At 38.7% G+C, this 15389-nt stretch overlaps 1 protein-coding gene across 2 annotated transcripts in view; it reads left to right on the top strand.

Annotated features, from left to right (window-relative positions):
• ZNF616 (zinc finger protein 616) overlaps nt 1-15127 on the top strand; it is a 32408-nt gene extending 17281 nt beyond the window's left edge. For both annotated transcript variants that reach the window (XM_034945426.3, XM_057300654.2), the window contains exon 4: nt 5635-15127. In XM_034945426.3, coding sequence (XP_034801317.2) covers nt 5635-7841 — 2207 coding nt within the window. In that variant the 3' untranslated portion in view covers nt 7842-15127. The remainder of the gene's footprint in view (nt 1-5634) is intronic.
• The last annotated feature ends 262 nt before the right edge of the window (nt 15128-15389 follow it).

Below are 15389 nucleotides of genomic sequence, written 5' to 3'. Positions count from 1 at the left end.
AAAAAAAAAAAAAAAAATTGTTAATGGAATTGATTACAGTTCTTTTCATTGGAAATATTTTAATACCTTGAATATATTTTTTTAATATAGTTACTATCTTAATTGTAGAAATACCATGAAAGAGATTGGTCATACTTTGTTTTTGTTTGTTTGTTTGTTTGTTTTGTTCTGTTTTTTGAGACGGATTTTCATTCTTGTTGCCCAGGCTGGAGAATAATGGCGTGATCTCACCTCACTGCAACCTCCGTCTCCCAGGTTCAAGCGATTCTCCTGCCTCAGCCTCCTGAGTAGCTGGGATTACAGGCATGTGCCACCACGCCTGGCTAATTTTGTATTTTTAGTAGAGATGGGGTTTCTTCATATTGGTCAGGCTGATCTTGAACTCCCGACCTCAGGTGATCTGCCAGTCTTGGCCTCCCAAAGTGCTGGGATTACAGACGTGAGCCTCTGCGCCCGGCCTCGTCATACTTGTTATATCAGACACATTGCTTTTCTGTAGTAAGTTTCAGTTTCCTAAATATAACTTGCTGGATTTTCTTTAAATCACACTTTTTTTTTTTTTTTTGGAACAAGTGCTATATTATAATAATTATTCTCCTGTCTGCTTTCAAGTCCATCATGTTATACTGAATTATTATTTTCAAATCTTACTTTATTATACATGTAGCCCATTTCTTGCACTTCAAGAACTTCTCAGCTGATGTTTATAAAACCTATGTATTTTTTCCCGTCATGCTTAGGGAATGAGCAATACATTTTTTTAAAAAAATTATATTTTATCCGGAAGTGTTTTTCCTAAGTTTTCTTCTAGGATTTTTGTAGCCTGAGGTCTTACATTTAAGTCTATATTCATCTTGAATTAATTTTTGTATATGATGAGAGATAGGGGTCCAGTTTCATTCTTCTATTTATGGCTAGCCAGTTTTTCCAGCACCCTTTATTGAATAGAATGTCTTATCTCAATTGTTTTTGTTGACTTTGTCAAAGATCAGTTGGTTGTAGGTATGTGGCTGTATTTCTGGGTTTCCTATTCCATTCCATTGGAGATCTGTGGCTGTGTTTCTGGGTTCCCTATTCTGTTCCATTGGAGATCTTCTATTTTAACAGAAGCATTTATATCTAACAATTTTCTATCTTAGCACTGTTTTCTCTGCATACATAAGTTTTGGTATGTTCTATTTTCATTTTCCTTTGTTTTGAGATATTTTATCATTTCCCTTGAGATTTCCAATTTGACATATTGGCTGTTTAGGAATATGTTGTTTCCACGTATTTGTTGATATTCTAATTTTTTTTCTGCTGTTGATCTCTAGTTTTATTTTATTATGAAGGGATAAGTTACGCTTTATGATTTCAGTCTTTAAAATGTGTTAAACGAGGTCAGGAGTTTGAGACCAGCCTGGCCAACATGGCGAAACTGCGTCGCTACTAAAAATACAAAAATTAGCTGGGCGTGGTGGTGCGCGCCTGTAGTCCCAGCTACTCGGGAGGCTGAGTCAGGAGAATCGCTTGAACCTGGGAGGTGGAGGTTGCAGTGAACCAAGATCACGCCACTGCCTTCCAGCTTGGGTAACGGAGCGAGACTCAGCCTCAACAAAAAAGAAGTGTTAAAAAGTTTTACTTTTAAATATTTCTTTTGAAGAATGTTCTGTGTGAAGTTCTGAAAAAATTCTTTTGTGCTGTTTTTGGGAGATGTGTTGTGCATATGTAGGTTAGGTCCAATTTAACGTAAGTTTAGGTTGCCTATTTACTTACTTTTTTTCTGTCTGTCCTATTTATAAAAGTGGTCTGTTGAAGTCTTTTATTATTACTGGGGAACTTTTCTCCCTTTAGTTATGTTTCTCTTGCTTCATATATTAAGGATCTCTAATATTAGGTGCATATATAACTGTAATTGGTATATCTTCTAGTGAATTAACCCTTTAATTATTACATAATGCCCTTCTTTGTCTCTTGTACCAGTTTTGACATAAAGTCTGTTTTGACTGATACCAGTTTAGCCACCTCTGATGTCTTTCTGTTACCATTTATAAGGGATATCTTTTTTCACCCTTTCAATTCAGCCTACGTGTGTCCTTCAAATAAAAATGAATCTTTTGTGGATAGCATGTAGTTGGAGCCTGTTTTTAAAATTCATTCAGCCAGTCTCTATCTTCTGATTGTGGAGTTTAAGCCACTTACACTTAATGTAATTACTGATAGAGAAGGACTCACTCTTGCCGTTTTGCTGAATGTTTCCTATATCTCTTAGTTTTTTTGTTCTTCATATCCGTTACTGCCTTTGTGTTTATTTAGTTGATTCTTTTGTCTTGACATACTTTTATTTCCATTGTGTGTGTCTTCTATACATTCTTTGTGGTTACCGCTGCAATTACAGAAAACACTTTAGATTTATAACATCCTGTTTTAAACTGGTAACAGTTTGACTTCAGTCACATAGAAAAATGACTCCTTTACAGGTCTGCTCCCATGTTATGTTTTTGATATCCCAGATTACTTCCATATATACTGTGTCTCCATGAACGTGTATTTAAACCTTGACAACAATTTCCTGCTTTCTTAGTTTTTTCAGATTAATATTTGCCTATTTTGCTAGCGTTTCTTCTTCTGCATCCCAAGTCTCCTTAACATTGTTGTACTATCAATAAGGTTTTATGTTGTCTTTTTGTGTGTGTACAAAATAAATTCATCCATCTCCTCTTCATGGCTGTTATCAAATTTTTTCTTCAGGATTATATTGTAGGAACATTTTTTCGCATATCTCCTGATATGTAGGGTTGTTGAGCATATGCCTGGAAATATAACTCATGGGACATTCAATTTGATAAAATTCATAGCATATATTATAAAGACATAAGTCTGCTTTCTTCCCATATCCTCAAACTGCCTCCTTTTTAACTGTCTTCCCTTGTCCTGTGCCCATAGTATAATTCCCATATTTAAGTATTGGCCAGTATAATGCTACTTCTAAATTAGCTTCTTTTTTTGTCCAAAGTCAGGATTTTAACTGTTCCTGGTGAAATTATATACCCACAGCTCTGCAAGCACAAACCCTGCTGCCCCATGCACATTACTCCTTGCCCTTTCCTCTTGCCTTTTCTCTTCCCTGGCCTTTCCTAAAATAGTACTTTGTTCCAGACAGAATACCTGGCTACTTACTAGCATATTAGTTTTACACTCCCATTATTGCATAACTCCTTCATCTCCCACACTACTCTCACTCTGTAAGGGATGACCCTACTCATTCACTTGATCACTTCCTTTTTTTCTTTTTTTTTTTTTTTTCATATGGAGTCTTGCTTTGTCGCTCAGGCTGGAGTGCAGTGGTGTGATCTCGGCTCACTGTAACCTCCACCTCCCGGGTTCAAGCAATTCCCTGCCTCAGCCTCCCATGTAGCTGGGATTACAGGCACCTGCCACCACACCCAGCTAATTTTTGTATTTTTAGTAGAGATGGGGTTTCACCATCTTGGCCGGGCTGGTCTTGAACTCCTGACCTTGTGATCCACCTGCCTCGGCCTGATCACTTTGTGAGAACACTGTCTAAATCATTATGTGCAGGGAATGATGACTCAGATACTGTTATTCATGGGGATGGCTGAATAATGCTTTTGGCAACACAGCATGGCTCTTGAAGTATTTCTTTCTACACTCTTAGTATTTGGGGTGACCTGTTATCTGCAGTACCTGCTTGGGCGATTTTTGAAAAAAACATAATGTTTGATCCTGCAAACGTAGGTGCATATCTTACTTTCTTTGTAAATTGGATGTAGATACATGAATCCCGTGGGCATACTAACTGCTTGTGTGTTAAATAGTGGTAATTTACCTCAAGACTTTTCAAACAAGTTAGTGCTGTTAGCTAGTCTAGAATATTGTTTTTTAGTAAAGACTCACAGATTTCTTTGTTAAATAAAGCATATCAACATTGTTTTATGTTTATAATGAGATAGCATATTGGCTTTACCCTAGTCAGCATGGCTACCTATAGTAGATATTGTAGATTGGGTGGTTGAAACAACAGAAATTCCCTTTTCACAGCTCTGGGTGGTGAGAAGTCTAACATGTCAGAACCAGCCATTTTGGTTCTTGGCATGGCATGGGCCCTTTTTCCGGTTTACCATGGCTTTCTCTTTCTGTGTCCTGACATGGCAGAGGACCGAATTGCCTCCCAAAGACCACACCTCCAAATACTATCACATTGAGGATTGGGTCCTCAACATAGGAATTTTGGCAGACATACGTCTTTATATCAAAGCAGCCTTCATCGTATCTGTAAGTTTTCATTTTGTAGTTTCTTCCAAACAGTGTTTGTTGTCTTTTATCTTAGTTCATATGCTTTTCAAGTAGAAATCTCTTTATGATATATATTTTGTGGCCAGTTAACTAGGTAATTAGAGGCAATGAATAGGACCAGGTGTGGTGACTCATGCCTGTATGTAATCCCGGCACTTTGGGAGGCTGCAGCAGGCAGGTTGCTTGACCTCAGGAGTTCGAGATCAGCCTGAGCAACATAGGAAAACTCTGTCTCTACCAAAACTACAAAAAAATTAGGTGGGCGTGGTGGTGAACATCTTTGGTCTCAGCCATTTGAGAGGCTGAGGTGGGAGGATCGCTTGAGTCTTAGAAGTGGAGGTTGCAGTGAGGCAAGATTATGCCACTTTACTCCAGCCTAGGTGACAGAGTGAGACTCCATCTCAAGAAAAAATGACAATAGATAGGGAGTTGCTCTATTGATTGTTACATAGGTGTAGGCATGAAATCATAGTCAGTATTTTTCCTTCCCCACTTTTTATTCTATATTATGCTGTGTATTTACCTTTCTCCCATCCAAGTAGTAACCAGGTCTGACACTGGTTAGCTTCTGAGATCAGCTGTGTTCCAGGTGGTATGGCCATAGACATATTTATCTTTCTTTTATCTTTAAAAGTCAGTGATCTCAACATATTTTCTAGTTATCATAGGCTGTCTCTAGAATATATGTTCTTGCTTATTATAAAGGGAGATTTGTTTAGAATTCCATACTATAAATTTGTGTATTTGCATATGATGCAAACTTGTATATGCAATATACAAATTTATAGTATGGAATTCTAAGTATATTGTATATTGTATTTTACTTACCTGCTGGTTTTATCATGGGTTATTAGAGTGTTTTATTTATTAATTTATATGGTGATTATTAATTAGTTTATCTTGTGAATATTTACCATTACACTATATCTTGCTGTAGTTTGGCATTTGTTTGTACACAGTAAATATGAAGTAAATATATATAACTTTTATTCTCTTATGAGAGAGCCACATTTTCTGCCAATTGGTTTGTAATTTGGTGTCATTGGTTGCAAAATACTTGTTTTAGTGCCAATATATGTTTGCACAACATAAGTCTTTTGGTCATAGGATGTTTGAAACTAGGCTTTCCTAAAATTAATTTGAATTACATTTAGTCACCCTTTCTTAACTATAGACTTCTATTCATTTTGTATTTCTAAAAATAAAAGATCATGGTGGAGAACTTTCACACCTGTCTAGTATAAAGATTATGTTTAGTGTAGGTATGTTTCCAATATAAAATATTTGTTTATCAATAGTAGTAGTTTAAAAAAAACTCATGTTCATTATGTTTTGCAGGTATCTCTCCTAAATGTGTGATCAAGGAATTACCACCAACAGAGAACAGTAATACAGGAGAAAGGTTCCAAACAGTGCCACTGGAAAGACATCAAAGCTACGATATTGAAAATTTATACTTCAGGGAAATACAGAAACATCTACATGACCTTGAATTTCAATGGAAAGATGGTGAAACAAATGATAAAGAAGTGCCAGTGCCCCATGAAAACAATCTTACTGGTAAAAGAGATCAACATAGTCAAGGGGATGTAGAAAACAATCATATTGAAAACCAGCTTACATCAAGCTTTGAGTCACGTCTGGCTGAACTGCAGAAAGTTCAAACTGGAGGGAGACTTTATGAATGTAATGAAACAGAGAAGACAGGTAATAACGGTTGTTTAGTTTCTCCACACATTAGGGAAAAACCTTATGTATGTAATGAGTGTGGCATAGCCTTTAAAGCGTCTTCCAGCCTTATTAATCATCAGAGGATACATACTACAGAGAAACCTTACAAATGCAATGAGTGTGGCAAAGCCTTTCATCGGGCCTCACTACTAACTGTACATAAGGTAGTCCATACAAGAGGGAAATCATATCAATGTGATGTATGTGGCAAGATCTTCAGAAAAAAATCATATTTTGTAAGACACCAAAGGAGTCACACTGGACAGAAACCCTACATATGTAATGAATGTGGCAAGTCCTTTAGTAAAAGTTCCCACCTTGCAGTTCATCAGAGAATTCATACCGGTGAAAAACCTTACAAATGTAATCTGTGTGGGAAATCCTTTAGTCAGCGTGTCCATCTTAGACTTCATCAGACAGTTCATACTGGAGAGAGACCCTTCAAATGTAATGAGTGTGGCAAAACCTTTAAACGGAGCTCAAACCTCACTGTACATCAGGTAATCCATGCAGGAAAGAAACCATATAAATGTGATGTATGTGGCAAGGCATTCAGACATAGATCAAATCTTGTATGTCACCGGAGAATCCACAGTGGAGAGAAACAATACAAATGCAATGAATGTGGCAAGGTCTTCAGTAAACGTTCAAGTCTTGCAGTGCATCGACGAATTCACACTGTAGAGAAACCTTGCAAATGCAATGAATGTGGCAAGGTCTTCCGTAAACGTTCAAGTCTTGCAGTGCATCAGAGAATTCATACTGGACAGAAAACTTACAAATGCAGTAAATGTGGCAAGGTCTACAGTAAGCATTCACGTCTTGCAGTGCATTGGAGAATTCATACCGGCGAGAAAGCTTATAAATGCAATGAATGTGGCAAAGTTTTCAGCATACATTCACGACTTGCAGCTCATCAGAGAATTCATACTGGAGAGAAACCTTACAAATGCAATGAATGTGGCAAGGTCTTCAGTCAACATTCACGTCTTGCAGTGCATCGGAGAATTCATACTGGAGAGAAACCTTACAAATGCAAAGAATGTGGCAAGGTCTTCAGTGACCGTTCAGCTTTTGCAAGGCATCGGAGAATTCATACTGGAGAGAAGCCTTACAAATGCAAAGAATGTGGCAAGGTCTTCAGTCAATGTTCACGTCTTACAGTGCATCGGAGAATTCATAGTGGAGAGAAACCTTACAAATGCAATGAATGTGGCAAGGTCTACAGTCAGTATTCACATCTTGTAGGGCATCGAAGAGTTCATACTGGAGAGAAACCATACAAATGTAATGAATGTGGCAAAGCCTTTAATCAGGGCTCCACACTCAATAGACATCAGAGAATTCATACCGGAGAGAAACCTTATAAATGCAATCAGTGTGGGAATTCCTTTAGTCAGCGTGTCCATCTTAGACTTCATCAGACTGTTCATACTGGAGACAGACCTTACAAATGTAATGAGTGTGGCAAAACCTTTAAACGGAGCTCAAACCTCACTGCACATCAGATAATTCATGCAGGAAAGAAACCATATAAATGTGATGAATGTGGCAAGGTATTCAGGCATAGTTCACATCTTGTAAGTCACCAGAGAATTCACACTGGAGAGAAAAGATACAAATGTATTGAATGTGGCAAAGCCTTTGGGCGGTTGTTTTCCCTCAACAAACACCAAAGAATTCATTCTGGCAAAAAACCTTATAAATGTAATGAGTGTGGGAAATCTTTTATTTGTCGCTCAGGCCTCACTAAACATCGAATAAGACATACTGGAGAGAACCTTACAACTAAACTCAATGTGACAAGGCCTTAGACGTTGTCCTAGTTTCTGGAATCACCAAATAATTCATACTTACTGATATACCTTGTATATTTACCCCTTCTCTTGAAATCCCTGTGGAATTGTAATCTCCAGTATTGGAGGTGGGGCCCATTGGGAGGTGATTGGATCATGGAAGTGGATTTCTCAAATTGAGAAAGATTTAGCATCATCCCCTTGGTGCTGTCCTGGCAATAGTGACTTCTCTTGAGGTCTGGCTGTTTAAAAGTGCATAGCACTTCCCTGTTGCTTGCTCTCATTCTCACCATGTGAAATACCTACACCCCCTTTGCCTTCCACCATGATTTTAACCTTCCTGAGGCTTCCCTAGAGGGTGATCAGATGCCAGCACCATGTTTTCATTTAAGCCTTCAGAAATTGAGCCAATTAAGCTCTTTTCTTTATACATTAGCCAGCCTCAGGTTTTTTTTGTACCAATGCAGTTATCACCTAATACATTTACACATGCAGTAAACATACCTAAGTTTTAAGCTAGTATTCACTACTCACTAGGTGTAAGAATTTGTATATATATTCCAGGATGTATACATCCTGGAGAAAAATCACAGAAGTGTAATACGTGTGGCAAGAATTCTACTCAAAAGCCAGAACTTGTAAATCTAGGTAATTAAAAGGGCATAGATGTATGAAATGAAATGAGGGTGGCAAAACCTTTACTAGAGTTCAATCACTACTTGTCATAAGAGAGTTTATACTGAAAGGAAATCATATAAATGTATGTGTCAGAGGCTTTCCCCAGGCATCAGAACTCACTAGGCATCAGAATATACATCTTTGAGAGGAACTGCAGAAATGTAATGTGCATGCTAAGGTTTTTACCCGAACATCAAAATGGAAAGAGTATTCATACTAGAGACAACCTTCCAAATAAATGGTTTTGAAAAATGAAATGTTCAAAGACCTGGAATCAACCCAAATGCTTATCAGTGATAGACTGAATAAAGAAAATGTGGTACATATACACCATGGGATACTATGCAGCCATAGAAAGGAATGAGATCATGTCCATTGCAGCGATGTGGATGGAACTGGAAGCCATTATCCTCAGGAAACTAACACAGGAACAGAAAACCAAACAGCACATGTTCTCACTTAAAAGTGAAAGCCGAACAATGAGAACACATATACCCAGGGAGGGGAGCAACACACACTGGGGCCTGCTGATGGGGGTGGGAAGGGCAGGGAAGTGGAGCATCAGGAAAAATAGCTAATGCATTTTTGCCTTAATACCAGATGATGGGTTGGTAGGTGCAGCAAATCACCATGGCACACATTTTCCTATGTAACAAATTTGCAAATTGTGCACATGTACCCAGAACTTAAAGTGAGACAAAACCAATGTCCACGCCTTTGCAGTTTGATTGAACGTATAAAGGAGAAAAATCCTGTAAGTATGCTGAACATGAAAGGACCTGGAAGCAGTAGTGTGTCTTCAGGCTTTACCAAATTATTCCTACTTGAGAGAAAACTTGGAAATGTAATCAATGTGGCACAAATTTCAACCAGTTTTTTAAACAGACTACACATCTTTGAAATCATACTAGGGATAACCAAATCTGCTTCTCCAAGATTGGCCTGGAATATTACTACAGAATAACTACCAGACAACATTTGTGAAAACTCAGAACAGTATGTATTTTAAAGGAGCAAGTGCGTATGTGAAAATGGCTCATTCAGTTTATAAAATATTACATTAAATTTGAGGTTTCTTTTTTTTTTTTCTTTTGTGACAGTCTTGCTCTGTTCCCCATGCTGTAGTGCAGTGGCACCAGTTCACCTCACTGTAACTTCCACATCCTGGTTTCAAGCAATTTGTGCCTCAGCCTCCCAAGTAGCTGGGATTACAGTCATGCCACCATGCCCAGATAATTTTTATATTTTTTCATAGAGTTGGTGTTTTACCATGTTTGCCAGGCTGATCTCAAGCTCCTGGCCTCAAGTGATTTGCCGCCTTGGCCTCACACATTGCTGAGATTACAGGCATGAGCCACCACACCTGGCCAATGGGGCGTTTCTTAAAATAGCTACTAGACTATGACGTTTATCCTAAGATTTGAAGTCTATCATCTTCCTTACATATCCTTCATTGTGGTATCTGGGAATGAATCAACAAGATGAGAGGGCCTCCTTCATTCAGTGTGGCTCCTTCATTTCCATGCTTCCTGAAGATTAAGGTCACTGAATTTTAAAATTCAATATTCTGTGAGTTACACACCATGGAGTAACTGGGAGAATAATGTAAGTTTATGATGTAAGTTGTGCTTGTGTTCCAGGCGTCCATGAACACGTAGAGTGCCACTTTGGGTTGTAGGAAATAATTGCACAACCAACTGACTGAAATACCAGTGAGGACATTGATGGAATATTAAGGGTATTCATGAGAGGCAAGTGATAGGTTACTAGGGATGGATTGTGTGGGAGAAATAATGCAGAGGAAATGAAGATCATCTCCATTGAATGACAGCTGTTATATAGCAAAGATAAATGTAAAATTATTCTTGGAAGTGGAAGACAGCAGTTATCAGAGAGGAGAATTTAATCAAAAGAATCAGAATAGCATGGTCACAGGCCAGATTCACATTGAAGCATTTACTCTATATTTTACTGCTGTTACATTCAAAATGTATCAGAAGTCTCATGGTTCAATTAATAAAACATTATTTGTTTTCGTAACTCAGTGACGTTCCTTTCACCAACACAGATTTATCCCACCTTAGTAAAGAACTTCTAACAGACACTGCATTACACTCTGCTGGTTAAAATAATGTGCGACAATTGTTTTCTATGGCGAAATCAAACAACATAGATTTTTGCCCGTACCATAGTCCCCCTTTAACCCGCAAGATGCCTTCCAAGTGTCCTCTGGTGGATACCTGAAACTGGATAGTACCCAACCATAAATATATAGTTTCAGTCAAGTTTTGAGGTGTGACAGCAAAGCTAGTACTGATTATTTTTATTCACACTTGTACAGATTTATGATAAATCTTAGCATCTTCATCTGTATTTTGTTCTTATTAAATCAATAACCTTTCACTTAACTTAAAGGAGGCGCTTTACAGCTTTCTTGCTTTCTCTTTTTTTTTTTTTTTTTTTTTTTTGTTAGGGGGTTTTGCTATGTCACCCAGGCTGAGTGCAGTGGTTATTCACAGGTAAGATCTTAGCACACTGCAGCGTCAAAAAGTGGTTCTCCCACCTCAGCCTCCAGACTACCTGAGACTACAGGTACATGCTATTGTGTCTAGCTTACAGCTTCTCTGAGATATCCAAGTTGCAAGCCTCACTACTTTTGTGCTTTGGGGCCATAATTAAGTAAAATAGGAGATACTTGAACACAAACACGATGATACTCTAACAACGCTAACTGAGATGACTAGTAAGTGACTGAGAGAGGGGTAGGTTATTCTGTGTGGCTACACTGTATAAAGGGATGATTTATGTCCTGGGTGGAACAATGTGAGATTTCATCACATTAGTGAGAACAGTATATAGTTTAAAATTTCTGTGTTATTTATTTTGGGAATATTCCATTTAATGTTTTTGGACCACAGTTGCCACTGGTAATTGAAATCATGGAAAGTGAAACTGCAGATAATGTGGGATGACTGTACCAATGTCTTGGGGGGAGGGAGCCAGCTGATTGTGAGATGTAAGTTTGTGATTCTGAGATAGCAGCTTTGCAAAAAACTGCAATTTGTCAATTCACCAATATTGATAATGTGCAAGCTTGGTGAGCTGAGAATATTCCTGAAAACCTTTGTTCCCACTGCGAATTCCCGGGGACAGTTATGAGTTCCTAATGACGTCACCACAAAGACATTTTGGAGTGTTTGGTAAAGGCTGTTTCTTTTCAGTGATTGCTGGAAGCAGATGGGATCAAATAAAAATAGAACACTGTGGGCTCCCAAGGCTGAGGTGGAGCTGGAGGATGCCGGCCAGACTGCGGAGCAGCAGTCTTCCTTGTGCACATGCCTGAAGTCCGCGTGGGTGTTTGAGGAAGTGGGGATACAGCATTTAATGAAAAATGTATGCTTAAGAAGTAGAAAATGGCAGTCTTCCTAGATAATTTTCAATGGCCAGAATGTGAATGTATTGACAAGTGAGAGAAGAAATGTTGTGGCGTCTGTTGTGACAGGTATATTGTTTTTTACAGGCTGGTGGATAATGACGCAGCTGTGGTGTATTGTAGGTCAGAACAGTTGAACCATGCCTTTCACACATGTGGTGTATTTCCCACATTGGCTTTCTTCATGATAAATGCTGTATCCAATGCTCAGGTGAGAGGTGATAGCTATGAAAGTGGCTGTTTAGGAAGAACAGGTCCTTGAGTTTGGCTTTTCGTTGGTTTCATGTTGATGTTTGGGGTACTTATTGCTTCCATGTGGATTCTTTTTGGTGCATATGTTACCCAACCACTCTGATCTACAAATTTGGAAGAACTGAAGAGCTATGGACCTGAGATCACTCCTTAAATCACATTTTCTTTATGTTATATTCTGTTTGTAGATAAGTTTTTATCTTAGTACACGTTGCCAAATGGAGTAGCTTGTACATTAAATGTTTTCTTTACATTTTTATGTTGTGTTATTTTGTCTTTTTTGTTGTTGTTGTTGCTGTTGTTTTTGAGATGGAGTTTGGCTCTTGTTGCCCAGACTGGAGTGCAATGGCGCGATCTCGGCTCACCACAACCTCTGCCTCCTGGGTTCAAGCGATTCTTCTGCCTCAGTCTCCCAAGTGGCTGGGATTACAGGCATGCACCACCACACCCAGCTAATTTTGTATTTTTAGTAGAGATGGGGTTGCTCCATGTTGGTCAGGCTGGTCTCAAACTCCCAACCTCAGATGATCCGCTCCCCTCGACCTCCCAAAGTGCTGGGATTACAGGCATGAGCTACCACACCCTGCCTATGTTGTGTGTTTTTAAAGTTTTATGAAATTTCTGTTCTTCATTTTTCATTGCATAGACTGTTAATATGTATATAATACAAGACTATATGGCTTGGATAATGAGTATCTTTTATTCCTGAGATTTAGAACTTGATCTGTTCCCTAAGCCAGGGTTATATCATCATGTCATTTTAGAAGTAACCACTCTCTCTCTGGCTTGGCGCAGTGGCTCACGCCTGTAATCCCAGCACTTTGGGAGGCCAAGGTAGGTGGATCACCTGAGGTCAAGTTTGAGACCAGCCTGACCAATATGGTGAGACCACATCTTTACTAAAAATACAAAAATTAGCCGGGCATGGTGTCAGGTGCCTGTAATCCCAGCTACTTGGGAGGCTGAGGCAGGAGAATCATTTGAACCCTGTGGGTGGAGGTTGTAGTGAGCCGATATTGTGCCGCTGCACTCTAACCTGGGTGACAGAGTGAAATTCCATCCCCCCCCCCTAAAAAAAGTAACCACTCTCTCTCAGTATCTCTAATTTCTGAAGATGTGCAAAAAATATAATTTTATATAGCTGGAATGAGCACTTAGCCATAAAAGGTATTTCAGCAAGTTGTAATTTATTTTGGCCTAAAAATGAGGTTTTTTTGTAAAGGAAAAATGTTTGTTCTTATGTATTGAAGAAGTGTACGTTTATATAATGATTTTTTAAATGCCCAAAGGACTAGTTTGAAAACCTATTCCAAGAATTCCTCTAATATGACCTTATATGAAAAGGGATAATACATGATCAAATAAACTCAGTTTTTTTTATGGTTACTGTAAAAAGACTGTGTAAGGCAGCTTAGCACCATGCTTCTCATAAAAGCAGCTTAAATTATCCACTGGGGTTATCTTTTGACAACCTGCCATTATCTGGTGTTACACAATTCAATAGCAAGCAAGTTTGAGACAACTGCAGTTCAAAAGCATGAACCATATAACAAAAAGTGGAATAATTAAAGATAAGGCACTTCTTCCCAAAGGGAATTATCACCTAGTGAAAAATTACGCATTTCATCTACTCAGTTACTGACTGCAAGCAAGTCTCTCTGCTCTAGCTCTCAAGCTTTGGGTGAATGTCCCTGCGAAATGTATCTTCAAGTTGAAAGTTCACACTCCAGTCAAAAACTCCTTTTACTGAGTTTGCGGTACTGTATTTGCATGTGTCTATTTCTCTGGACCTTTATTGCTACTTTTGCTTTCCTTTGTTACACAGATTTTGTGTTGCACTTTCTTCTCCAGAGGGGTGATATAGAGCCTTGGTTATATGAATAATACCAGTGATAGTGTCCACAGCTCAAATGCAAGCCCATTTGGCATCACTCCTTTCATCTCTCTGAGAGGATTTATTGTGTGCAGAGTATGAAGCAGTTGTGGAGCTCTGTGCCTTTGTCAAGATACCATCTTGTTTGATGACTTCTTTGTTGTTTTTCCTTGAAAATGTCAGTAAGCTCTGTTATGCTTCTAGCAGATTGTAAGACTGTTTGTTTCCACCCTCATAACCTGTTGCAATAAATATTATTTCTCACACATTTTAATATTGTTAAGTTTGTTGGAGAAAACAAACCATAAAAATTCATTTGCTGTTCAGTTTTCAATTAAAATAAAGAAATAGAACATTGTTAATTTCTGAGACTTGATGGACAGTAATATGGAAAATCTTTTCATTTGCCTATTTGTGCATCTGCATCGGTGAAATTTCTCCTCATATTTTTAACCTATTTTCTAATTCAATTTTTTTTCTGTGATATACTTTACTTTGTAGAGCAATTTTTGGTTCCCAGCAAAATGTAGTGGAAGGTACAGAGATTCCTCATATAGCTCCTTCTGAGAAACCTTAGAAAATATAGCAAAACATAGCCATTAAAATAGAAAAACATTTACCAGATGGACAGCACCTCACCCGGGTGTGTCAACAGATGGACAGGAGTCCGGGTCCGGGTGTGGCTATCAAGGACACCAGATGTCCAGGGTAGTGTCCCATACATTCCCAGAACTAAAGTAGAAAAACATTTCCAGAAAATACCCCTTCCCGCCTGTGAGCCCCCTGACCAACCAGTGTAGGACAGCTGGCTCAGGCCATAATTAAGAACCAATCAGTCACTCCCAATCCTCGCGCCTTAATGCTTTTTGAATGTGTGACCCAATCAAATGTGTGTATCCTCCCCTTGTTTGAATTTGTAACCTCCCCCAGATTGCTGTGTAACCCCTCCCTTGTTTTGATGTGTAGTTTTTGCCTATATAAACTGTGTAAAACAGCCGTTCGAGGTCTTTCGGCCTCTTGTGCTAAGGACCCTAGCGTGCTAGTAATAAAGTGTGCTCTTTGCTGTGATCTCCGTGTCAGGTAGTCTCTCGCGGCGGCCCCATCCCGAAGTAGAATCTTGAGCAAGGTTCTAACACTTCCCCCACATATGCATAGCCTTTCCCCATTGTCAACATCCTCCACCAAAGTGGTAGATCATCATCCAACATCCCTAGTTTATAGTTGGCTCACACTTGTACATTGTGTGGGTTTGGACAACTGTAAAATGGCACATATTCACATATTATGGTAACATGCAGAGTACTTTGACTACCCTAATGATCCTCTTTGC

Source organism: Pan paniscus, chromosome 20 (genome assembly GCF_029289425.2).
Source record: "Pan paniscus chromosome 20, NHGRI_mPanPan1-v2.0_pri, whole genome shotgun sequence".
In the NCBI taxonomy this organism is placed as follows: domain Eukaryota; kingdom Metazoa; phylum Chordata; class Mammalia; order Primates; family Hominidae; genus Pan; species Pan paniscus.
This window is presented reverse-complemented; position numbering and strand designations above follow the sequence as displayed.